The 25,335-nt window shown below is 46.4% G+C and overlaps 1 protein-coding gene across 1 annotated transcript in view; it reads right to left on the bottom strand.

Moving 5' to 3' along the window:
• The window catches only part of TECTA (tectorin alpha), a 127,975-nt gene that overhangs the window by 100,786 nt on the left and 1,854 nt on the right, over window positions 1-25,335 (bottom strand). The window contains exons 2-7 of the mRNA XM_087828512.1: window positions 16,227-16,291; window positions 13,032-13,165; window positions 9,302-9,589; window positions 5,600-5,737; window positions 5,041-5,206; window positions 1,099-1,511 (exon numbers count right to left, since the gene is read on the bottom strand). Of these exons, the coding sequence (XP_087684638.1) occupies window positions 1,099-1,511; window positions 5,041-5,206; window positions 5,600-5,737; window positions 9,302-9,589; window positions 13,032-13,165; window positions 16,227-16,291 (1,204 nt within the window). The remainder of the gene's footprint in view (window positions 1-1,098; window positions 1,512-5,040; window positions 5,207-5,599; window positions 5,738-9,301; window positions 9,590-13,031; window positions 13,166-16,226; window positions 16,292-25,335) is intronic.

Genomic DNA, 25,335 nt, shown 5'->3' with positions numbered 1-25,335 from the left:
CTAACCAAACAAGCAAATTGGGATTTCGGCCACACCAAGAACTCACTTTTCTGATCAGGACATTGAGAAGCTCTATAACCCTAGGCGGGGAGAGCCAGGACGGGTGGGCTTCGGCCCCAGCCTGGCCTCTGCTACGTCCATGAACACCGCAGCACGCTTTTTAAAAGGAAAGAAATCCCTGCGTTGGGTTCTGCTCTGCTTTGTAATCTCTGTGACGACCTCCATAGCTGGGGGCTAAGGATTGCATGAGGTTTCAGCAAACAGCCTATTATTACTTGAATAAATGTATGGTTGCAATGAGGGCTTCATTAACATTATGAAAATTGGGGCCTGCACATCCTGAGTAGTTGCTGGTGGCTTTCCACTCTGCCTCTTTTGTCAATGCACTGCCTGAAATCTGGGGGATAGTGAGAGGGATTATTTGCACATGCTAAACAGACCAGCAGAGAGCCATGGCTTTCTCTTATCCGAACAGCAGTGAGGGACTCTGTCAGAGGGGTGTTGGGCAAGGCCTTTATGGGGCCTTCCTACACAGGCTTCACTGCAGAAGCCACCAAGTCCTCTCCAAGTGCCTGTACAGGCGGTGCTGCCGAAGACACCAATCAGTGCTGAGACTTCCCTGAGAACGAAGCACAGGGTGGGGCGGTGAGAATTGTTAATCAAGCCTGTACTGGACTGTAGGTGTGGCTTTGTGTTTACATCATCTCCAGGGCATGGCCATGTGGCTACCACTGTCTCAAGCCAGGTCTAGGAGAAAGTAAACTTACCTCTCTTCCAAGTTACTTCTGAGCTTGAACGTGTGTGTGCGTGTGTGTGTGTGTGTGCGCGCGCGCCAGTGTTTAGAGGGAACCAGGGATATAAATGTACTTTAAGATAAACAGCACATAGACATGTTAAAGAGGGAGCTTAAGTTAGCTCTTATATAAATAAAATTTAGCTTAGTAAAGAGTTTTACAAGGTACTTGCAAGGCAGAAAGAGCCATGCATCCCTTTGGTGCAAAGAGCAAATAGCAGAACCAGTAGATCTAGGAAAGTCTTCCCCAGGCTGAAGCATCACCAGCTTTTCCATCTCCCTATGAAGGATGGAGGGTGTCTCACCTTGACTTTTCCATAGCTTCCTTTGGGAATGAGAATCTTGTAGCCATTCACCTCCACAGAGAGCTCCTTCACCCAGGAGACAGCTGAGCCCCCCCGGTGTTCATTCTTGGCCTCCACACTGAAGAAGGGGAGGCTGGAAGTCTGCAAACACTGCCGGGCCAACAGGTAGGCACAAGAGCCTTGGAAGTGGAAGAGGAAGCCATCGAAAGTGTGATAGTGTGGCTCCCCAAACACCACACAAGTACTGGTCTCCACGGGGCTGCAATAGAAGAATTTGCCTTTGGGTTCGCACACTTCATAGGGACTACAAGAGGCCTCCTGGCAGTAGATCTCATTGTTGAAATCCAGACAGCGGCACTTGATGGTACAGTTCAGGTCATCCCAAAACACCTCCCCTCGCCGAAGGAACTGCCCTGGGGAACAATGACACCAGAGCCAACATTTACTGAGGACGTATTCTCTGTGGCAGCACTCGGGTAAGTGCTTGACTTGTACTACACCATTTAATCCACTAAAGAAGCGTATGAGGTGTTGTTGCCCCCACTCGGCAAGTGAGAAACTGAGGCTTAAGAGAAACTGAGTGACTTATCCAAGATCAGTCAGTGTGAAGTCAGGGTTCCAAGAGAGTCTTTCTGAATCCAGCCTAAGCATGATCTTTTCCACGCTGGTGAGCACATTTTCATTCAAGGAAAGACACATTGTCTGAATCCCCGGGAAAGGCTCTGTGCCCCAGGAGTCACAGCCCTCCTCTCAGCACCAAGAGTAGAGGTCCTCCCAAGGAAGGCTGGCTCGCCCAGGTGACTCAGCAACACTGGTCACTCGTTCATGCACCCACTCATCCAACAAACATTTGTTGGGGACCCAGTATATGTCAGAAAAGGTTAACAGCATGAACCAGGAGTCAGATGTACAAATTTAAATCCCAGTCTTCCATGGTAGATTCAAGAAAGGCCAGACCTCTGGGTTGGCACATTCCAGGGCTCATAAATCCTACAGATGCTGCTTAGGCCAAAGTTATAACTACACAAGTTGTTGTCTTCCTCACTCTGGGCCCTGTCCAAGTGCCGTGCCTTTCTCCCTTTATCTGCTGGACAGAACTTGTTGACAGGACCTACGTCCGGAGGCACATGAGGTGGGGGGAAAGGAATGGTTTCAAGGAATGTGCTAATTTTTAAAGTATTCACTGCTACTTACTTGGTAGACAATCAGTCTTTAAAACCATTTTCCTAAATAAATTATCTCCACCCCAAATTTTTGAAATTTGCCAGTTGTTAAGATCAATCTTCAATTGAAATAGGGACATCTTAGGGCTGAGGGCTGTGACAGTCCTTGGTTGGGGGCAGAGTCAAGAGAACTGGGAAATGGTCACACTCAGCAGTCAGCTTCCATGACTACGGACTTAACTTCCACCTGGCTGTCTTCTGACCTGTGAAATGGGGACAATGCTGTTTCCTCATTCCCACCTCATGGGCAACAGTGATGCTATAAAAAATTGGCACACACTGATAGAGGGAGGGGCATTGGTAAATTGAGAATGTCTGAAAAGGAAAGAATTAAAAACACAACATTAAGAAATATAAATAATGTCATAGACCAGAAGTAACTATAGTTTGAAATTGTAGTTTGAAAAGATTTCTCAAGATTTTAAAAAGCTGACTACATAGTGAACAGCACAGGCTGCAGGGTTAACCCAGCCAGAAGGCCTGGGTCCTCGGCAGTGGTCCTTTCTGTCTCGGTCCAACAGGAAAATTGTATCTCAACAGGCAATTGTGTCTCAGGCCTGTTGAGCATAGGGCCCCAAGTGGGATAATAGACCTGTTCACCTTCCCAGCAGGTGATATGCATCAGCCTTGAAAAAGGCCCCTGAGCCTGATGCCCCGGCACCCATTCAGACCGCAGGCACTGCGGCAGCCTCCACTCAGTACCGCACAGTCTCTGCCTTTTCAGGCTTCCGTAAATGGGAGGCAAGTGCCTTTGAATAGACGAGGTTTGGACCAAGAGATAGACTCTCTGAGATCATTTTCTTTGCAAAATGATGATATAATAAACCAGCTCCACACAACTTCCCCTGCTATCACCCAGGCCAAGTCCCAGGCTCATCAGACTGATGTGTATCCAGCGACACATAAAAATGCGCAGCGATTTGTATAAGGCTCTCAGATTTGTCCTGGATACAGAACCCGAAGCCCTAACTCAGGAGGAAGAGAAAGAAGTCCAAGTGGGGAGTTTGCTCACAGCTGCCCTCCAGCCAGCACCACCGCTCTCGAGCCAGTGTTCCCGTCACCACTGCTGCGCGGCCGCCACTGGCCACTTAGGCTGCACAGCCACAGCTAGTCAGCTTTGTGATGCTTGGACAAAGGGGAGAGGCACTGGGTAGGTCTCTAGTCCAGGCCATAGAGGGGAGAGAGGTGGTGGGGTGTTGGTCCCACAGACCCTGAGTGAAGCTGCCGTTATAGTCTATAAGGGAGGAGTGTACAATCCCTGAAGTCCTGGTGAGCTCTGGAGCCAGATTATTTTCTATCTCAGCCCATTTGCTGCTATTCTGAACATGGAGGACCTCAGAGTCTGCAGAGGTAAAGGTGTCCAGGCAGAGCATGTTCACAAGTGACCTTTCCTTGCAGCAAAGGCAGAGGTCAGGCAGGGACTGGGGGTGGATGGCGTGGCCGTCAGGCCAGGTGAACGTGGTCTTTCTGTATATTGTACCACTTGAAGAACCTGAGGTCTCCTGGCGTTGCTGAGACATGGAGATCACCAGGAAGACAAGAGACCTGAAAACTTCACCCCAATCCAAACCTCTTTATAGACCTAGAAACATTTCCCCAGGGTCATCCTCTGTGCTTCCACAGCTCCCTACCCTCCTGCCTATAATAACATCATTGTCATTTCTGTGGCTGACTTTTCTACATAGTGGTGTCATGCGAGGCGAGGGCTCCTTTGTCTTCAGCACCCAATAGAGCAGCTGGCACCTCATTGGTGCTCCCAGGATGCTCTTTGGAAAGGTGCAGTGGCTGGATGGCTGAAAGGATGGGTGGGGACGACTTACTAATTCTAGTTGCTGTCGCCTCCACTCCTAGTAGCAGATGTATTAACAGAAATCCTGTTTTCAGAATACTTTTGGACACATAAGCAGCAGGATTCTGTAAGCAAGGATGTTCCTGTGAGGCTCCTGGGATGTTCTGCACTTTGAGAGGTTTGATGGTTCAGAAAAGGTTGTAAAGGAAAACCCATGAGGTTCAACCAGCTTGTCGCACACCCCTAAGGCCAGCTTCGACTCCGCCCAGATGCCGGCATGTTTTCCTGCTGCTGGAAGGATTTCAGGAGAAGCTACCCTAAAGACTGTGACACATTTTTTTCTTTCTCTCCTTCCTTCCTTCCTTCCTTCCTTCCTTCCTTCCTTCCTTCCTTCCTTCCTTCCTTCCTTCCTTCCTTCCTTCCTTCCTTCCTCCCTTCCTTCCTTCCTTCCTTCCTCTCTTTCTATCACATGGTCTAATACTGATTGACTCTTGTAGAGCCCAGTCAACGCTCCAAGTTCGCCCACTTCTGTGGGTCTGCAAAGTGCCGATGGCAGAGCAGGAGCAAAGATGAGAAGCACACTAAAGGGGGAAATGCCAACAGCAATACAATGTTGAACAGAAGGGCCCCCTTCCGTCCCTCTGGCTGGGACATGACTCAAGATCCCCATCTACTTTGCAGTTATTCTGAGCAGGGAACTTTAACCCCCCCCCGGGGCAAGAACTTCATAAACCGCAGTGTAGCACATGCAGGAGTTTAGCTCTTGGTCTGATAAATGTGCACACGAACGTCACCATGATCTCCATCACCCAGCTGAGAGATGTCGGGAGCATGACATCGGATGTGTCTGCCCTCGGAGCTTAAAAGCATGCCTGTCAATCTAAACTCAACAAACTCTGCTTTGCTGTAGAGAAGAGAAAGAACCTTTACCTCTGGAGGTGCAGCCATTGGCTGGGTCGATTTCTTTCCCGTCAACTTTAAATGCCCATCGGCCTGGAACATTGACATTTGTGGTCTCCTGGATATTCACAATATCAGGGGTCCTTGACCCAGGGAGGCTAAAGTAATTGGTGAGGTTTCCACCGTTAAATCCTGCCTAGAGCACAAAAGGAAGATAGGACTTTTCAGCACAAACACTACCCCATTGGTTAACTTGCCCAAATACCTTGTTTTCAGAATCTAGGACGCCTGAAATCAGGAGACCCTGCAGCTCTGGGCTGTCATCTCAGGTAAGAAAGGCCTGCCTAGTTCATGCTACACCCAGATCAAGGTATCGAAGGTGGACAGGACTAGCCTCCCAGTCTACCTGAAGATCATACATACTTACCTAGTTAAAAGCTGTGGGCAGGACTCCCTCTAGGCTGCTGAGAGCATAAGCAGAGTGCAGTGCTTCAGAATGTGCGGAAGGATAGAACGGAGAACCACCCACCTGCGCCATCACCCCCCGAGCGCCACCCACCTGCGCCATCACTCCCTGACCGCCACCCACCTGTGCCATCACTCCCCCGAGGCCCGTCAGGGGGTCCCCGCCGCTTGCCGTCCCAGTGGTCCAGTTGATTTCATAGTAATTGAAGAGGGTGAATGTATAGGAGCCGTCAGACACCAGGACGGCCTGGAAGGTGTTCACCTGCAGGGCGGAATGGATGGGCTCATGACTCACTCCCCAACGGCAGCTCCCTTTACTCTGCCCCCCAAGGAGTTCAGAGGTGCTGCGGGCCAGCCTCCCCGCTCTGCCTCCTCTCTGAATGTGTTCTCACCTCCAGTGGGAAAAGCAAGATATGTGGGGCAGTGCACCTGAAAGAAAAATTGCCTGAGAATAACCGAGAGGCTGACTCAGCAGCGTCCCTCTTCAGCCTCTGACCTGCACCACACGGAAAACAGGCCCGGCTCAGCCTGTGATGTCCGCAGGCGCCTGTGGACGGCGGCCTGAGACTGGAGGACGGGAGCCGGTCGCGGGAGAGGGGGCGGCCGTGTGGGGAGGCTGAGCCTAAAGCGCTGCTATGGCCGGCTCTCTCACTCCCCAGAAAACACTGACCATCTGGGTGACAGGTCTCCCCTGTTTAAACTGGCAGTTGGAAAGTGACCTTTATAGAGCACCTTATGGGGAAAATGGCTCCTCTAGCTGAGCACTTATGCATCACTTGTATCTGCAGATTCTCAGTACTCATCTGTACCTCAGACCAACAGTAAGATGGGAAATTTTGGGGGCCACTTCCATCTTATAGCTTGAAAAACTGAGACCTAAGGGAAACGAATTGCTGGAAATCTCACAGTGACTGGGAACAGGAAACACACTGACGCCAGGGCTCCTGGCCCATCTCTCAGCGCACTGCCGGGACGGCCTGTCTCGGTGCTCAACTTCTCAGGACAGAGATACTATATAAGTCCAAACAAGCCTTGCAGTTTCTAGAAACAGGCTGTAGCAAAAGCTGTCCTTTACTACTTCCCTTTGGTAATCCCTGCCCCTTGGCGCATGTTTTCAGGAAATTAAAATAAAAAATAGAGTTAAAAGGAGAGGCTGTTTTGACCTTTCCCGCTGAAACCCAGCACGTCCCAGCCGCCCGATACCATCCTGCTTAGCATCCTGTCAGATGCAAAGGGAGACACAGATCCTTATCCTGTGTATTCAGGCTGGGGTACAGGATCTTGGAAGCCCCAAATCGCCCATCCTGGATGGTCTCAGGGAGGGAGACAGGTGCGAAGAAAGAAAAGCCCTTTTTGTAATTGAGAACTTTCTCCTCAGCTCTGTGGTTGACACAGTTGATGGTGTTTATGATACAGTCACCCAAGAATATGCCTCTATTCTTTGGCTCTGCTCAACCAAAAAAGAAAATGGGACAAAGAGACGAGTAAGCAGTTAAAGATTGCTATAAGGTCACTGCAGGGAGAGGTTCAAGAGACAGGCACAAAGTCAAGGTCACACAAGGACTAAAGCTAAACGCTCCTGTACCCCAAGATTCTCCTTCAGGAAGTGAATTCCTTCCTTGAAATGAAGTTGGAAATATCTCTGGTCCAAAAGGTCTTGAGAGCAACTTTTTTCTGATCCCAGAAGCCACCTCAAAACCAGCCAGCCATCCTAGCAGCACTGCCCTGCGGCACATCATTGCTCCCCCTCACACACCTCTACCCTCCTCTCTTCCACATTAGTTTTAAGACTTGTCCAGATCTCCTTTTGTAAAACCATGTTTTCAATGCTTAAAAAATCCTCTTATACTCCAGAGGACTTCTAATGATACCTGGAGGAGCCAGCTGAGAAAAAAGTTCAGGATTCAAAGTTAAACTTCAGTTTGAACCCTGCTCTCCCTTCTCTGAGGTTCAAATCTCTTCACACTGGGCAAGTTATTTAACCTCTCTGGGTCTGTTCCTTCAGCTTAAGTAGAGAGAATGGTTATTGTGGAACGTTCTGAGAGGGCTAAAGGATATGTGAAATTAGCCTATCACAGAGCTGGGCTCATAGTGAGCCTTTGGTAAATATTCGTTTTCCTTCCTAAAATCACACGTCCCCTCCCCTCCCCTCCCCTCCCCTCCCCTCCCCTCCCCTCCCCTCCCCTCCCCTCCCCTCCCCTCCCCTCCCCTCCCCTCCCCTCCCCTCCCCTCCCCTCCCCTCCCCTCCCCTCCCCTCCCCTCCCCTCCCTTCCCTTCCCATTGAGCTTCCATGAGAGGCTTTTACAGGCCTCTCGTGCCCAGTGTCTAGTTGCCTGATGATATACGGATTCCTACAGAGAAGGGAACCTGGGATGAAGGGCAGATGGCAGAGGAACTAATTTCAAGATAGGGATAGACAGACACTTCTGCAGGAGCTCAAAACATTCAGATGCTATCTGACATCCTTGTGGAAAGAGTTCTCTCACAGTCCAGAGATTTACTTCAAAGTACAAACCAGAAAGTATCTACATTATCTTGCCATTTTTATTGCCAACGGAAGTTTTTTAAAAACGGTGGTCAGCATGCGATGGGCATTTCTTCCCTTTTTTACCCTCCACAGACCCTGGAATGGACCAGTTGCTGGCATCTCACATTCCCACTCTGTAAGCACGGGCTTGAGGAGAAGGCATCACCAGAGGAGCAGTGAGCCACCCGCGACTCGGCACTTCTTCAGAGGATACTTCTAGCCAGCGCACCCACGGTCTGCACTGTGTCCTGTTCTCCAGAGCTGCCTGGTGAGAAAGGGGCCCTGATGCTCTGGCCAGAAGGCGCTGCAGCCCGGGGCTCACTGGGGGCGGCTATGGGCTGCTAGACCAGGAGAAAGGGTGTCGCCAGAGGAGGAATGAGCCACCTGTGACACGACAGGAAACATAGTCTAGCTCAATAGCTTCTGTCCTAGCCCTAAACCGCTGACTCACTGCCAAGGACATTGGAAAACAGATGGGATGGAAATAATCCTAAGAAAGCAGAGGGCAGGTTCTTGAGTGTCTGTGCTTACTGGAAATCATACAGATGAAGACGCATCTGCTACTTCAAAAATCTCCACAGCCAGGCACCAGACAAGCCGCAGGCTTTTGCCAAAAGTTTGTCTGCTCCTTCATGTAGAAAGTTGATTCTCTCTACAGTGATAACCTTTCTTATTTGACTGCTCATTTGGGATTTCAGAGCTGATGTTAAAACTTTATTCATGAAACATTTTGACTGCCCACTCCAATTGGCAACAAATATGAATGCAAACCCTGGTCACAATAAAAAAAAGGTCATAACATAATAAAATGAGTCAGGTCATTTGTGCCCAAAACTAACATCCTATTTTCCTTGTCCTGACAGGTTTTGTGAAAAAACAAACAAACAGGAAATTAGCTGATGAAGAGAGACATTGTGCCTCTGGCAAGAAAAAAAAAAAAGACCTTAGGATTCCTTGTGGGTCCCTAACGATGTGGCCTGGACCAGGCCTCAGCACCTCATCACTCTCCTGCAAAAGAGAATCGCTACCTCCTACAAGAAAATGATGGCGGATTCTTTTTCACATTTGCAATGATGAGTGACAGAGGCTACACATCTTCTGGAATATTATGGCTGACTGGACTGGTTAAGTAGCATATTGCCCTCTGTTTCCTGGGAAATGAGTGGCAAGACTCATTAGCTTAACTCCAGGAAATGGGTGCTCCTCAGCTCTAACAATTAGACTACTTCACAGCAGTGAAGACAGACAAGAATTAGGTGCTATGATATAAAATGGAAAACAGGAAATTTGAATTATTACAGGTGTGGTGCTGCTCCCTCCATAAAACGTGACCTCTTCCCATGTCACAATGAAGACCCAAGTGGCAGAGAAGGCTGCCATGTCTTTGAAGTACTTCCTGATGTCCTTAGTGGCTCTCTTCAAGATGATAGGGTCCATGGTCTCTCTATAGTAGATCTCGCCTCGGATTCCATTGTGCACATCTGCCCAGAACGGAGCGATGAAGGCCCTCCCATCTGTCAGGGGAAAGGATTCCGGCGTGAACTGGCTCACTAGCACGTTGAAGGAGACAACACCGTTGTTATTGACCTACAAAAATAGACAGGTTTTGCACAGTGGATCTGAAACTAAGACAGACAGATGTTTGCCCAATCATATGAATTAGGAAACAACTTTCAGTGAATCAGAACTCCGAAATACCACCCAGCCAGGAGGTCTGGTCATTTCCAAACTCACTGATTTACTTTCACTTTCAACTTGTAGTCAGCTGCATTTCTTATTAATAATCAGTCTCATTTTCATGTTTTTGATCCTATCTCTGTTCACATTTATCTAATGCTACTCAGGTGTGTGTGTGTGTGTGTGTGTGTGTGTGTGTGTGTGTGTGTGTGTTTGGCCAGGCAGGGAGTAATGTGGGCAGTAAAGAAGACCCAGAGTCACAGGAAAAATAAAACATGGAAGCAAAATGTTAAATTAAATTAAAAAATGAAGGAGCTCTATATATTGACCTTGGTTTCTATTATATGACAAGAGAGGAATGTCAGAAAAAAAAAACCCAAATGCTTCCTCATCACACTCAGATCTCTGGAGGAATCACTTCCTGCTCTCGATGATCCATTTAAAGGACTTCTAGGGATGTTACTACCTCCCTATTCTGTCTCGTGATTTTTATCATGATTTTCAAATGGTTTAGTAGACTTGTTAAACTGCAAAACCTCACTGCAAATCATAAGCAGTATGTACACTCAGCTGACAGGGCCTGTTCACAGCCTGCCTCTGCCTGAGCCCACAGCTCTGTGTTGGTGGTGAGGCTGCTGAACCCTGTGGCCTGTATGAAAGGCTGACGGAAATAATTGCAATTTCTTGATACAGAAAACTTGGAGATCATTTTTCCATGCATTCTAACTTTTATGTTCATATTAATTATTGGTATTCTGGACATTAACAAGGACATGGATCCCAGAGGTAAGTTATCAGTGCTTGGGCCAACGGTTTGGCAATTTGCTTGGAAGCAACGGTGTGGAGTTTGGAAAGGAAGCTGGAGAACCAGCTATAATAACATTAAGAGCCTATTGTCTACAAATAATAGCTAACAACCCAGAGGCTTGAAAAAGGACTGCATTACTCACTCATAGTGCTGGAAACTCTTGAGACCAATTTGCCCTCAAATAACTCCGGCCCAAATTAAGGACCCTCCTTTTTAAGGACAACAAATATTCAGACTCCATGTCACATAGCACATGGGAGAGAAAGGAGCTTAACAAAATACATTTGTTCTACTATTTGTAAGCCCAGTGCTTCCAGAATGCAAGTCCTGTACACATCTCCCATCTCCAAAATCAGGTCAACACATTCTGAAATTTACAACCAGCTCTGCTGTGAATAGAGTGTAAAAGGCATTTCAGGGTGTTTGCTGGGGAGTAATGGGGCAATTAAAACACAGGGATTAGCAGAGGAATCTGGTGATGGCTCAGTTGTGTTATTATATTCTAATGTTAAGATTAGTCATTCTTTGGGTGCCATCAACAAATCAACAAACGACATGTGCTGGCGAGGGTGTGGAGAAAGGGGAGCCCTAGTGCACTGCTGGTGGGAATGCAGACTGGGGCAGCCACTATGGAAAACAGTATGGAGTTTCCTCAAAAAACTAGAAATGGAGCTGCCTTTTGACCCAGGGATTCCACTCCTAGGAATATATCCTAAGAATCCTGAAACATTCATCAGAAAGGATATATGCACCCCGATGTTCATAGCAGCACAGTTTACAATAGCTAAGATCTGGAAACAGCCCAAGTGCCCATCAGTAGATGAGTGGATAAAAAAGCTGTGGGACATTCACACCATGGAATACTGCGCAGCCGTAAAGAAGAAGAATCTTGTGCTCTTTGGGACAGTATGGATGGTCCTGGAGAATATTATGCTAAGTGAAATAAGCCAGGCAGCGAAAGACAAACATCACATGATCTCGCTTATACATGGAATCTAAAGAACTTAACAAACTGATGAACAGAATAGATTCAATGACATGGAAGCATGGATGAGACTGACGAATGTCAGAGGGATGGAGGAGGGCGGGGGGGTGAAGGGGGAGAGAGCAACCAAAGAATTTATATGCAAATATGCACAACCCAAGGACACGGACAATGGTGGGGAGAGTGACTGGGGAGGGGGAAGGAATGGGGGGGAACGGGTCTTTGGGGAGAAAAAGGGACATCTGTAATACTTTAAACAAAAATAAAAATTAAAAAAAAAGAAAAAGATTAGTCATTCTCAAACTTTTGTAGACATCAGAATCACCTGGAGGGCTTGTTAAAACACAGACCACTGGTTCCCTTCCCAGAGCTTCTGACTCAGTAGGTCTGGGTGGGGCCTGAGAATTGACATTTCTAGTAAGTACCCTGGTGATAGTGACTTTGCAGATTCAAGGATCCCTGGTTAGGCAATGGAACAGGAAACCATTTTTCTAGTGGGAGTCAGCCCTGAGCTATAAATCAAAAGTTGGGGCCCTGGCTGGGTTTGCTCAGTGGTTAGAGCATCAGCCCATGGACCAAAGGGTTGCATTTGATTACCTGGTTAAGGGCATGTACCTGGGTTGCAGGCTCAATCCCCAGCCCAGCTGGGGCACATAGGGGAGGCAAGCAGTGGGTGTGTCTCTCTCACATCAATGTTTCTCTCTCTCTCCCTCTCCACCCGCCCCTCCACTCTTTCTAGGAGCAATGGGAAAATATTCTCAGGTGAGGATTTAAAAAAAACAACAAGTTGGGGAAAACAGGAGTCCCAGATGCAGAGATGGCCAGAGGAATAGGTGCTTGGCGTTTCGTTTCTTCCTGCAGGCCAGGACACAGGATAGGATAGGATGTGATATACACATAGGCCACCCCCAATCCTTTAAGGCCAAAGATAAAAACAGGCTCAGTTGCTCCTAACCTTTTTCTCAGTGTGCAACAGTTTCAGTCACACCAAACCCAAGGAACCAAAAAGGTAACATGAGAACACAGGTGCCAGGAGAGTTTTGACAGCAAACGGTACCATTTCTTCATGCACGTTTGACAATGGGACCCTATGGCATACCTCAGAATGCCAGGAGGGGGGCAATTCTGCAAACAACGTTTATGTAACAGCTGATTATCCCCCACTACGCTCTGACTCTGCTCCCGATTGGCAGGAAGCCTGAGAACAACAGACACTTAAACTTGTCACACCCCCAAAGGGGAAAGAAAAATGACACTGCTCCTGCTGCGGTTCATCATATCTTTTTATCGTATTGAGTAGCAGAAATAATGTCCATCACTCTGAAGCCTCTGCTTCACTTCTGTGTTTAATCACCCAGAAAAGAAATGTATTGTCCTGTATACTATGAACATGAGCCATTACAATACCTTTGACTCCCTTAATCATAAAACCTGATATCTCAGCCTGTCCTTTGTGCTGCCAATAAATCCCCTCCATTCCTGGAGCCCTGGAAGAAAACGTACTTATAACAAACAAAGGGAAAAGCCACAGGGCAACAGCGAGGCCGCATGTCACTTACATAGACCGTGCGGTAAGGAACGCCGAAGAAGAAAATTGGAATGGCCAACTTAATCTCCGATGAGCTTCCATCGTCTACTTTGGGGGTTTTGGTGTCATTCTGCCAAAACGGATACATGAGCTCCCTGGGCTGAACTGTCAAGAGAGACGGTGGTTAGACAGGTGGCAGACCCCTCTTCCACGGAGCAGGCCACTTTCCTCCCACGCACGAAAGCCAGCTTCTTTCAGAAAGTCTCACGGACTAAGAGCAAGCCAGACTTCCTCTCATTTAGCCTAAACCGAGGCCGTACATCCGCACTCTTCTGCCTCTGGAAAGGGGAGAGTGGTGCCATTTCGCCTTAGAAGTCAGTTCACGCTTCATCTCTGCGCTTCCATACGCTGCACAGAGAGAAATGTTCACAACTGGCTGGGAGCAGTGAGACCACCGTCTGGAGCTCTCAGAGCACTGAGGTGGCCTCTAGGTCCCACACGGCGTAGGCAGCTTGGTCCTTGATCGGAAGGCAAGGTACCGAGAAGGTGGCTTGTGGCTACGCAACTCCCTCCTATCTCCAAAATTTTATTATCATGTCTTTTCCAGAAGGGAGCCTCCTCCCTCCTGCTGCATAATAGAAGATACCAGATCCCAGAAGGAAATAAATGGCTATTGGAACTGGGACAAAACGGGAGGAGAGGGTTTGTAGCAACTGGCCTGTGAATGGCCTCGATGGAGACCCAGCCCCGAGAGGTGGTGCTTTGCCCAGCTCCTCTCTGCAAGGCGGCATGGCATCCTCTGGGGCGCGGGCGTCGGGCCCTGCGGAACTCTTTGGAGAGGAGACTGAGGCTCTTACTCAACACCCTGGTCAAGGCGAGAGCCAGCCCACAAACACACAGCCCTCACGTAACTGCCACCGCTTCTCCTGGCAGCCTGGCTTGTTTCTTCTCCAAAATGCCTCAGGGGGTCGCCTAGTTTAGCAATTTCCCAAGTGTCTACATTACTGATGACCACGTCCAATAAAATAATCTACATTTGGGTATAACATTTCTCCGCCTCTGTCCTCTCTTCTCTTGAGAGAAAATAGAGCAATAGAACATCATCTTTGCTCCCTTTTTTAATTGCTAGTCTTCGGGGCAGTGGCTAATTCCTTTGGAGCTTCCAGCTTCAGTTCCTGAGGCCCTGCTGCTGCTATCCAGATGCTAATGCCTCACACTCGGGCTGGGCCTGTCCTTGGGAAAGTCCCTGCTCTGTGCTGAATGAGCAGATAAGCTGGCAAGCACCTGGCGGAGGATCGGGCGCCAGTCAGCGAGTGAGAATGCACAGTGACCAGAAGGCTGCACAGGCGAGCCGGCCGGGCACCCGCCCTCACTTCTGGAACAGGAACAAGAGGTGATCTGCCTGGATGGAGAGCTCATCTTTTTCCAGGGCTAACATCAAAGGAAAGCAGGGAAACTCGCCTGCTCATTAGTTTATGAGCTTTGTTCCCCAAGCCCAGCCTTGGGAGCCGATCAGAGCTCCCTTCAGGAGGTGCTGCAGCTAATTCAACACAGGACCACCAGCCGACCTGCTTTATTTAAAGCTGCAGTCAGGAGGCAACAAGGGCTCTTGAACATTCGTATTTACACAGAAGTTACAAATGCAAAATTCCTAGAAAGTGGGAATATTAAAAAATCTCTTTATAATACCTATTGTAACATTATACACAGTTACTTATTAAACTTGGAAGGTGATACACTTCCTCAAATTACTAATAAATGAAATCATGTCGTGGATTTAGCCTTCATGAGGAACCATTTAGAAGTGGTGCCCACATATGAATAGGGCTTATGTTCACACTGAGTTGTAATCATTTCCGTGGAAAGATTAATTGGTGTTTTGGGCAGTGTTGGCCAATGTGCCTATGGAAACTCCATGCCCCTTGTGGAGATGGCAGAGAACTGTGGTCACGAAGGCTGTCCCTGACTTCTCTCTCTGTCCCAGTGGTAAGGTAAGTTTGCAAGATTTTTCTCTTCATGAGTGACCCTAATTAGTGCATGGTTTTGAACAGGATAAAACAGTCAAAATTTTTTCAATTTTAAGAAGAATACAAATAATAAAGGTATATAATATTGTAATATATAATACTGTAAATACTTAAATACTTGTTAAATAAGAAAAGGTGCTTAATAAAAGGGAGTAGGTTTAAACTACAGTAATTTCCACCTTGGAAGTCATTAGTATTCTAAAAAATATAAGGTATTACCAGCATGGCCTGTTTAATACCATCAGAGTTAATGAAAGAAACAATATCCCTTCCCATGCTTGCTGAGGCTGAGAATTTCATAATAAACATTACAGTCCCTGGACTTTGTGTTTTTTTTCTCACCAAATAAAACGTACTTTCTTAGAGCAGGGGTAGGAGATTAAAGTCAGTGGGATTCTTTCATTATTGTGGGGTTTTGCCCTGTAGTTTGCATGCTCCTACTGTTAAAATTTACCCAACCCTAGAAAAATGTTAGGGCTACACGTGCCTTATAGATCTGTTTACTCAGACTTGCAATCATGTGCCAGGTGAACAAAACAAACCAACATAACAAAGATGCTTTAGAATTTTTGCCGTAAAGGTTTCAAATCCATGTAGACTTCCCCACCTTTCTTTTCTAAAATCCAGAAACAGTGGAAAGAAATGTATGTGGCTTCTCACCCTCCCTGGGCAATGCCACACAGAGAAAAAGAAGGAATCACTGAGGGCAATAATGTTTTTGTTTCACTTACAGTTTCAGGTTTCTGGCCATTGTAAAGGCCACTGACACACAGGTCACCATCATCAATGCCATTGGAACTTCCTGATTTGGGCTAAAACAAGTGTATTCTTTAAAGTCTGTGCCACAGGTTAAATGCCTTAATGGGGACCAATCATCAGGAATGGGCTGCATACACACCTGCCCTATATGCTTTTAATGAAAATAATTTGCATTATCTTAAAGACCCAGGACATTAACACAGGGCACTCTGGTATATACAAATTGTGTTCACAGTTAAATAAGAAAATAGGAATATAAATAAACATTATTCCAATTTAATGCATTTTGGTTTGGACAACAAAATTTAATTTGTATTTTTCTTGTTGTATCTGTAGTCACATGTACACCTGCCCTGACAATTATTATTCCAACAAAAGTGTCTCTTTATAAATTCAAGAGCATGCTAATCAAGAGTTTTACAAAACTCTACAGTACTCACCTTGGTGCTGTACAAGTGCGAAGATGAAAGAGACCCAAATCCTAAGTAATGATGAATAATTCATCCTGAAATTTTAAAAAGAAAAAGGAAAAATCCTCAGCTTGCCAGAGTAAACAGAACACCAGGTGTGCTTAGTGGCAAATCCCATGACACATCACAGCCACCGAGGAACAGATTCACACGGCAGTCCTGAGTCAGGCTGCGCTTCCCCGCGCGCTGGCAGGTCCCCCGAAGTCCAACGCTTCGTGAACAAATTAGATCTCCCCGTGGAGCCCATTTGAAAGTGTAATGAGATCATTCAAATTAACAGTTAATTACACAGAATCCCTGAGAACAGCAACGAGTAAGAAGAGCCATCTACTCTGCAGCTGCTGGGGGCCGAGGCAGGGGGCCGGCTCCGGGGATGCAGGTCTGGGGCTGCCTCTCTGCGAGACCCGGCTCCTCCGGTCGGCACAGCAGCTTTCAGGAAGGTTCGGCTAAACATCAACTAAAACTCAATGCGCTTCTACGGTTGGAAAATTCAGAGCTTGCCATCACCTTCTCTATACTGTGGCCAACCCACCACTTTGAAGCGCTGACTTCGCATGGTGGGTGAATGGCAGATACACTGGTAATAAGAAGATAAACATACTAGGGCTGCCCCTTGGAATTACAATAAAAATAGAACTCAGCACACAAGCAAGTAATTAGTCCCAGCAAGTTAACTAAGGAACCTCACAAAAGTGAACTCGTTTTCCTCTTAGAACCAGCTGAACAGGCTGCTTGGCCGGTGGGGACAGCGGCCAGCCCGCCCTCAGGCTGCCCGGCCACCTCCCAGCTGGACCCGGTCTGCTCCGGGCGCTCGTGAACGCAAGCCCTCCCTTAGCACTGAAGCTATCACAGTTCTTCAGCCAACATTTCATGGAAAGATCAGGAATCTGCCCTGTGAGAGTTTTATTGTGAATCTTCACTTGTCAAGCGTACACACTGAAATCTCAAGCACACAATAAGTAATAGTTTTGCTGAAAATGGTGCTAAGACTTCTGCTGAGATCCCACAGCGTTAGCAGAGGGAGAAGCCGTGCGCATGGGAGACTTGAGCCCTTAGGGAAACAGTTCAGAGAGCAATAAGAATTCATTTAAATATATGCATTTATGAAAATTGTCACCAACCTGTTCAGTAGAGACGGGAGGAATTGAGTCAGAAATATTAAGCCAAATCTTGGTAAACCAGGAAAAAATTAGGCAAAACAAGAATTCATGTCAGTTCTCCCCCTCTTGCTGCCAATTATTTCTGATTCCTGAAATGATGTCTGAATCCCCTACTCTTAAAACCAAAAATTCAGTTAGTCCTGTGCTAGAGTCAGCTAAGTGTTGAGTTGCAATCAAGTTTTTTTCTATTGATTAAGGAAAAGTAAATCTAAAGATCAGTTTCAGGATTGTGTAGAGAGGTTCTTTTCCTGAAAAACTAGACCTCCCCCCTCTTAAAAAAGTAGATTCAGATGGAAATGTCAGGTGCTTGGAGCTGAAACCTCAAGCCTCTCTGATCGGAATCACTTTGCACTGAAAACACAAAAGAAACCCCCTTCTACCTTTGTACCCAAAAAAAAGGCATCTGTATAATGTTACAGAATTAGCATTCACCAGCATGGGATTAAAACTCAAACAAAGCTGCTGCCTCCAGCACTTAAATAAAGCTGGGTTTCTGCTGAAGTCTTTTAGTTTCTGTAGTTTTGAACAGTTGCCACAGATGGGCTCTACTCTGTTTTCTTCACAGCTGTGCATGAAGTATTTAAAGAAACTTTCTCAGACTTTTCTAGGTTTTATTTCTTCCCTTTCCTCTCTATCCACCACTGTGCAGTGTGAGTCCAGGGCACTTTCTAGCAAAACTAATGGAGGTAAACAGTGTTGGGCACGATCTTTCATAGGAAAAACCAAACATGCTCTGGAAGCCTCCCTGGATGCCCAGGGAGGGTCCTCAGGGGGAAAGGGGGAGAGAGACTCCTGATGAAAATTTGCAGTAAGTGAATAATTTAAAAGGTATTGTAAACAAGGGAAAAATGTTAAGGTGGATGAAGAATGAGAGAAATTGGCTAAGGCATAAACCAAATTTATATTCAAAATATTTAGAGTGAAATTTGATTAAAAAGGCATCACTTTGATGTAGCAGGAAAAAACTCTATGTAAATCAAGAGGGGAATTTTAAATTACTCCAAATTTGTCTCTGATCAGACATTTAAATGTCAACTGGACAAAACAATATAATTCTGGTTTTGAGCAAGTTGTCTTAAAATGGACAAGAGTATTTGGGGAAATAATTTTTTAGGATAAATTACTCAGTATTTTTCTAAAAACCCATCATAATTCAGTAGATTTTGCATATTAAGTTTACTCTCTCACTGGTATTATGAATCCTCCACATATACTTACTTATAGATATCAAATGGTTATTTTTCTCCAAAAGCACATATTTTTGTAACAGGAAATCTAATTTTTGAGTGCTTAATCAAAATAAAATTAACCCTAGGTTCACCTAGAAAAGCATTCTCCATCCCAGTCTTTATTAAGATTTTAGTCCCTTAGCCAATCTAAGTGTCTTGAAGCAAAATAGTTGGTTCTATCTTAAAAACTAGTGGCATCGTACTTGCTTTGGTTTCTTTCTTCATGCTCTCAAGGATATTTGTTTCTCAGCCCTTTGGCCCTTATTAAATGCGTCACCTTTCTTGAGGCAGGACTCCTGCTGAGATGAATGCCATCTGGACATAACCAGGTATGCAAGGTGGTGGCATGAGTGAACTAGAGGATCCAGGTGGGAGGAGTGCCAAGTGCTTGGGGACAGACTGGTCTAGTTGGGCTGGGAAGTGAGTCAGTGAGTGTATACTTCAGGTGTTCACTCAGTGGTTACAGAGGGAGAAATGACAAAAATCTCTTTTTTTGCTGTTTTTTATATCATACTTTTAAGATTATTTTTAAAAGTTCTTTTCAGTATAGTTGACATGCAAGGTTATATTAGTTTCAGGCGTACAACATAGTGATTAGACATATAACCTGATAAGTCCAGTACCCATCTGATACATAATATGTAGTTATTATTTCCATATTACTGACTCTATTCCCTATGCTGTGCTTTACATCCCTGTGACTGTTTTTATAACTGGCAATTTGTGCTTCTTAACCCCTTTCACCTATGCCCCCAACCCCTCTCCTGTCTGGTAACCTTCAGTTTGTGGTCGATATCTATGAGTTTGGACAGAAGTCTTTTTTATGACCTGTTGGCAGGAGGCCTTATTTTGTTGAAGGTGTGAAGTGAGCAAAGATTTCTGACAAGATTTAGACCAAAGGTGATGTGAGGGTGGCTTGGAGATAGCGACCCAAAAAGTGCCATTAAGCACTAAAATGGTGTAGATTGACGCTGCTTCTTAGGCAGGGCAAAGACACCTGAAACAAAACACACAAAAATAGATAATTTCCTAAAAACTAGTAGAATGGGCCTCAGATGCTGATTTTTTTTTCTTCTTAAGCTTCTTACGCCTTTTCTGTGAGAGAGATTTTGAGCTCAGTTGAGACAGTGCAGTGAGAAGTGTGGTTGGCCAGTGGCCTTCAGCTGTGAGTTCTTTCAGGCTCAGCCTCAGCATTGAGGTCAAGGGCATGCAATGCTTGGGGCAGCCCCAGCCAATGACTGGGCACCATGGTGGGGCAATGGTAGAACACTGTCCACCCAAAGCAGGGCTTCTCTAATGAGCAGCTGTTGCTCTGTAGACACCGGTCGAGCTGACAAAAACTATGTCAAATGCTCAGTGCGTCAGCTCTATTATGCCAAAATCAGGGCCTAACTGGGAAAACCATAAATATAGATATGCAGGGTGTCCCAAAACATGTACACCCTTTAACAGCTGATCGTTCAACTGATGTTTCTTTTCAGCCAGACTAAGCTTTGAACAAAGAAAATTTATCCACTAGATTTTTTATGGGGATACACAAAAGATAAAGTTTATAGTACAAAACCAGCAGCAGTTGGCCAGTTACAGGCACACAGATACCGAATGAAGTGAGCTTTGATGTTTGTGACTCCAGTGCTTCACATTATCAGCAGGGCCTGGACCAGAACAGTCATCAGTTTGAAAACAGATGTTGGCCAAAAAAAATTATGCATTTCTGTAGATTCTTTTAAATTTTGAAAATGAATTGTATGTTAATAAACATTTTTGGGGACATCATATATATACACATATATATAATTTTATCTGTATAAGATTTATCATATATACATGCACATACATACATACACACATGCATACGTGTGTGTCTGTGATGGCATCATCTGGGTAGATATCCCCAAAGATTTTAATTCTCTAAATTTCTCAAGACTTCTGAGCCCTTAGACATGTCTGACTTGACTTCATTAAGAGCTAAAATTTCTCCCAGAACAGGAAAATGAGAGGACTTTTTTCTCATAAGGCAACAGTCCCCACCCCTTTCAGAAGCTGCTCCCATCTCCTCTCCTAACTACTAGGCTTATAACCAGGGTTAAGTTGCAGTACTACCCAGGCCAGGGACACGCTGGGCCTGATGAGGGAGGAAAGGGGCTATCCCCAAAAGAGCTGTAAGGCCTAGCCAGCACCTAGTGGCACAGAATGGGGGGAGGGAAGTACCCATGGGCCTGGATTGTTGGGAGGGTGCACAGTCAAAGAGACAGGGCCACACCACAGAATAAGGACTTGGGGCATTCTCTAGGGATATAGCCTTTTACAGTGGCAAGGACAGAGGATGGTACAAACTTGCTGCTAGGGCAGCTCCTAGAAGCCTGGAAAAAGGTGATGGCCTCACTGAGTGAGGTTAAAATGCCCGAATTACTGTGACTGATGACAGAAGGGGTTGAAAGGCCCAGGGAAGTGAACATTCCAGATCTGATCTACCTGTGAGTCTGGAAGAGCCGCCTGGTGATCATGTTCCACAGGAAAGCTCACATGTTCCACCAAAGGCGGCAAGAACATGCTGGAGAGTGAAGCACCAGCAATACTACAGAGCTCCCTCAGGCTCGCCCCTGCAGGCCAGCGTCAGTGGCAGGAGTGTGGCCACAGGCTTGCCTGACTAATAGCAGTGACACAATGGCGCCTGAGGTAACAGAGACCAGGTGGCAGCACTCTACTGTATGCAGCCAGGGGTCATAATCCTCATGATGACCGACAGCTCAGAGTGGCAGCCAAGGGGGCTGGCTCTTTGAGAGTTATGGAGATGATTCATAGAGCATGGCATCTACGGGGCAAAGTGGGTGGGGAGCCAGCAAGGGTACTGTTTATTATAGTATATAACCAAGGGCGAGAGTTTGTGAGCAAGACTCCAAAGGCAGTTGCCCCAATAAAAAGTCTTGATCCCTCGCTCAGTTTGTGAATTTGAGTCAGTTTTCAAATCTGGAATCCATAGACTGAAAGGGTAACCAGGTCCCCAAAGGGAAGAACCCTGCAATACCACAACGTATGTGGTAATGATTCTTCCAGTCCTTTCCCCAAGAGACCTATGGCCATTCGCTTCAGTGACTGCAGATGGGGGAAAGGGAATGCCTAGGCATTTTGAGGACTGGGGCATAACTATAACTGGACAAGGGGTTTGAGTTAGCATTGATACGCAGAGACCCTGATAGGGTAGGAACATGTAGGGCTCAGGTAATAAAAGGGATCCTGGCCAAGTCCACCTTACAGTGGGTCCACAGGGGCTGCAGACATGCCTGAGTGTCATTTTTCAAGTCCCAATATATAATTGAGATAGATGTACTTAGCACATTAAGTCCATGGTCTGCAGGTACCATTCCAGCCAAGGTAGCAAATACAAAAGAGTACTGCATCCCAAGGTCAGGGGAAGATGGTAAAAATTAGTGTCACTCTTAGAGAGCAAGAGTGGGGACCTCTATTGCACTTTGATTAAATTGGCCATGATGATCCTGAAGAATGACCGTGGATTACTGCAAGCTCAGCCAAGCAGCAGTCCCAATTTGCAGCTGCTATACTAACACAGTGTCTTTACTAGAGCCAGTTAGCATGGTTTCAGATATGTGATACGTGGCCATTCAGTTGGCAAATGCATATTTTCCATCTGAATCAGGGACAAGGATCAGAAATAGGGCTGAGATCCGGACCCTCTGGATTCTACAGGACATCACCTTGATTCATTACATTGTCAACAACAAGCTGACTGGGCACAATGAACAAGAGAGGGCTAGCAGGCTGGGGGCCTTGGTAAGACGTGTTCCCAAAGGTGGAAGAAAAATCCTGCAAAGATTCAGAGCTAGTCAGTAAAGCCTTTAGGAATCTAGTGGTCAGGGACATTCTGGGACCTCTCTTTCAAAGTAAAAAACACACCAGAAAACCCCAAAATAAATTGCTGCATCTTGTAACCTCTCTACAAAGAAATTTTTCCTTCTCTGTAGCTTCCTTTGGGTTGTAGAGGCCGCCCGTTCCATACCTATGAAAATGGCCCCAGCCCACATTCCAGGTTGATATGGTTTCCTTCCAGCTCTGACTTGGGCTAGAGCATGAGAGAACTTTGCAGCAGCTTCCGGCTGAAATGCAAGCAACCCTGCCACTCAGGTCACATGTTCAGTAGGCCCTTTACTGTTGAGGGTGTCAGTGGTGGGAACAGATGAAATGTGCAGTTCATTTCAGACCTCAGTGAGAGAACCAGAACGCAGGCCTTGAGTTCTGGAGGAAGGTGATGCCATCTGCAGCAAAGAACAGCAAACCTCCTGAAATCAACTCCTGATGTGCAGCTGAGCCCTGTTATAGAATATTTAACCAAGATACAGGTAACCAGGTGTCCAGGAATTTCCATCAGAAGCTAGGCCACACTGGGCCCATCAAGTCATAAAGTCCAGTGGGACTAGCAGCAACCTCTCATAAGATGGAAATGAGATATCTGACCTTGGCAATGGGCAAGCTGCTTGGCCAAGGAGCCTAGACTCCATGTCACTTGCACCAGTACCCCCAGCCCTGACCTAGATCACACGTAAGGCACGTGTGGGTTGGGGTGGGACGCACAGGACAAACAGGCGAAGTAAGACTTGGCTCAGTGTGTAGATGGCTCGGCCCCGTGGGTAGATGCCTCGGCTCGGTGTGTAGATGGCTCGGCCCCGTGGGTAGATGCCTCGGCTCGGTGTGTAGATGGCTCGGCCCCGTGGGTAGATGCCTCGGCTCGGTGTGTAGATGGCTCGGCCCCGTGTGTAGATGCCTCGGCTCGGTGTGTAGATGGCTCGGCCCGGTGGGTAGATGCCTCGGCCCGGTGGGTAGATGGCTCAGCTTGGTGTGTGTGAGCCTAAACAGATGGCGGCTCTATCACAGCCTCCAGGGGGGCTGGGAAGAGAGGGATAAGGGAATATCTTTCTAACTTGTGGAGCTTTGGGCAATGCATCTTGTCATGTATTTTGTATCAGAGGGAAAGTGTTCTGAGATTAGAACATGTACAAATGCACAAGCAGTGGTGAATCACATAGCCAGTTGGACAAGGGGCATGAAGGAAAAGGCTGGGAAAATCGATGGCAAGAAAGCCTGGAGTAGACATGTGGATAGACAAGTGAGAACAGACACAAAGTGCGAGGATCTGTGCGTCATGTTAATGCCCACGAGAAAGCATTCACTGCAGAAGGCGGACTCAACAAAGAGCAGAGAAGATGACATACTGAGGCAGTCTTCTTCGTCAATGTTGGTATCATGTGCACATGTATGAAGTGCCCACAGAGGTAGGGACACAGGTTATGATGGACTCCCACTTAGCAAGGCTGATCTAGGTATCATTGCCTCAGAATATCCAATCTGCCAATAACAGAGACCAGCTAAGCCCTCAGCTCAGCATGGAGGCCTGCAGAATGCCTGATCCATAGGCATAGAATTCCATGCAAAATAGCATCTGACTAGGGAACCTACTTTTTAGAAACGGGATGTGAGTGTGGGTCATGGCTCTAGTAAGATTGACCGACTGGAGCACAAATAGCATGATGCAGAAGGTGCAGCTCCACGCTTCTCTCACTGCCCTGGAATCTCCGTTCCTGGACATCGAGCTGATGTCCACACAATGGGATGTGTGTGCAGTCTGCTGGCTTCTCATTCTTAAAAGGAGATGTTTAAAAATAACCTGATGTGATATTTCTAAAATTTTTCATATTTATTACTATCTTGGTAATAATCATTTAAACAGCAAGCTGCAAGCATCTGTTTAAATTCTTGCACGAATGCTCTAGAGCCTGCCTTCTTAAAGAATTAATATGATTTGCCTCTAAGTAACACTCATTTCCGTGTCGGCCTTCCTCATTGCAGACGCTGGGCTTGGGTACGCTGACTCCTATGGCCTAATTGTGAGGGAAGTGGCACTGGGGCTTGAGAACCACATTGATGACACTTTTAAATGTTTATTAATTAGTCAACAAAAATTTCTAGACTTCAGATCTCAATAATAAAAAATATTCTTCTCTAAAATTTAAACAAGGTCTCAGATATTTTCTGAACGCAACTTTAGTATCTACCTCTAGCCAAAGAGTCTGTAATAGCTATTTCTAAGTAGACCAACTAACAACAAAAACCCCTCACAATTAGCTTTATTCTGACGTCCTTGCCAGCACATCAGCAATCAAGTTGAAAAAAGAGGGTGCGGGGCAGACTCCACACTGCCTCATTCACCGAGCAGCACCAAGCAGTTCCTCCAGCGGGATTTCACCTCGGCCAGGAGCAGCTGATTGCTGCAGACAATAAGTGGAGAGATTTAGGGCTATTAATCTATCTCTTTTCAAGGGCACTCAGCTGAAACAAGTGCTCACACATGTTAAGGATAAGTAATACATATACCACCCCCTGCAGAGGTGAAACCTCACTAATGATTAAAAATTAGTTTCCAGCAGAAAGACGGCTCACAAGATGATGACATGCACGGCCATGCACGTCTGCGACGCATTGAATGCGAGTGCCGGGGTTCGCGTGCCTGATGGGAAAGAGCACTGTGTCGGGTGCACTAACCAGGAGTAACGTACAAGCCCAAGATCAATAGTCTGTGACTGCACAGATGTGACAAGTCACAAAACCAGAAAAGAAGTTCTTCTTATATAACTCTGATGGAGAATTATTTGGCAATATCTACCAAAATTACAAAAC

This window comes from Miniopterus natalensis, chromosome 20 (assembly GCF_054644295.1).
Source record: "Miniopterus natalensis isolate mMinNat1 chromosome 20, mMinNat1.hap1, whole genome shotgun sequence".
In the NCBI taxonomy this organism is placed as follows: domain Eukaryota; kingdom Metazoa; phylum Chordata; class Mammalia; order Chiroptera; family Miniopteridae; genus Miniopterus; species Miniopterus natalensis.
This window is presented reverse-complemented; position numbering and strand designations above follow the sequence as displayed.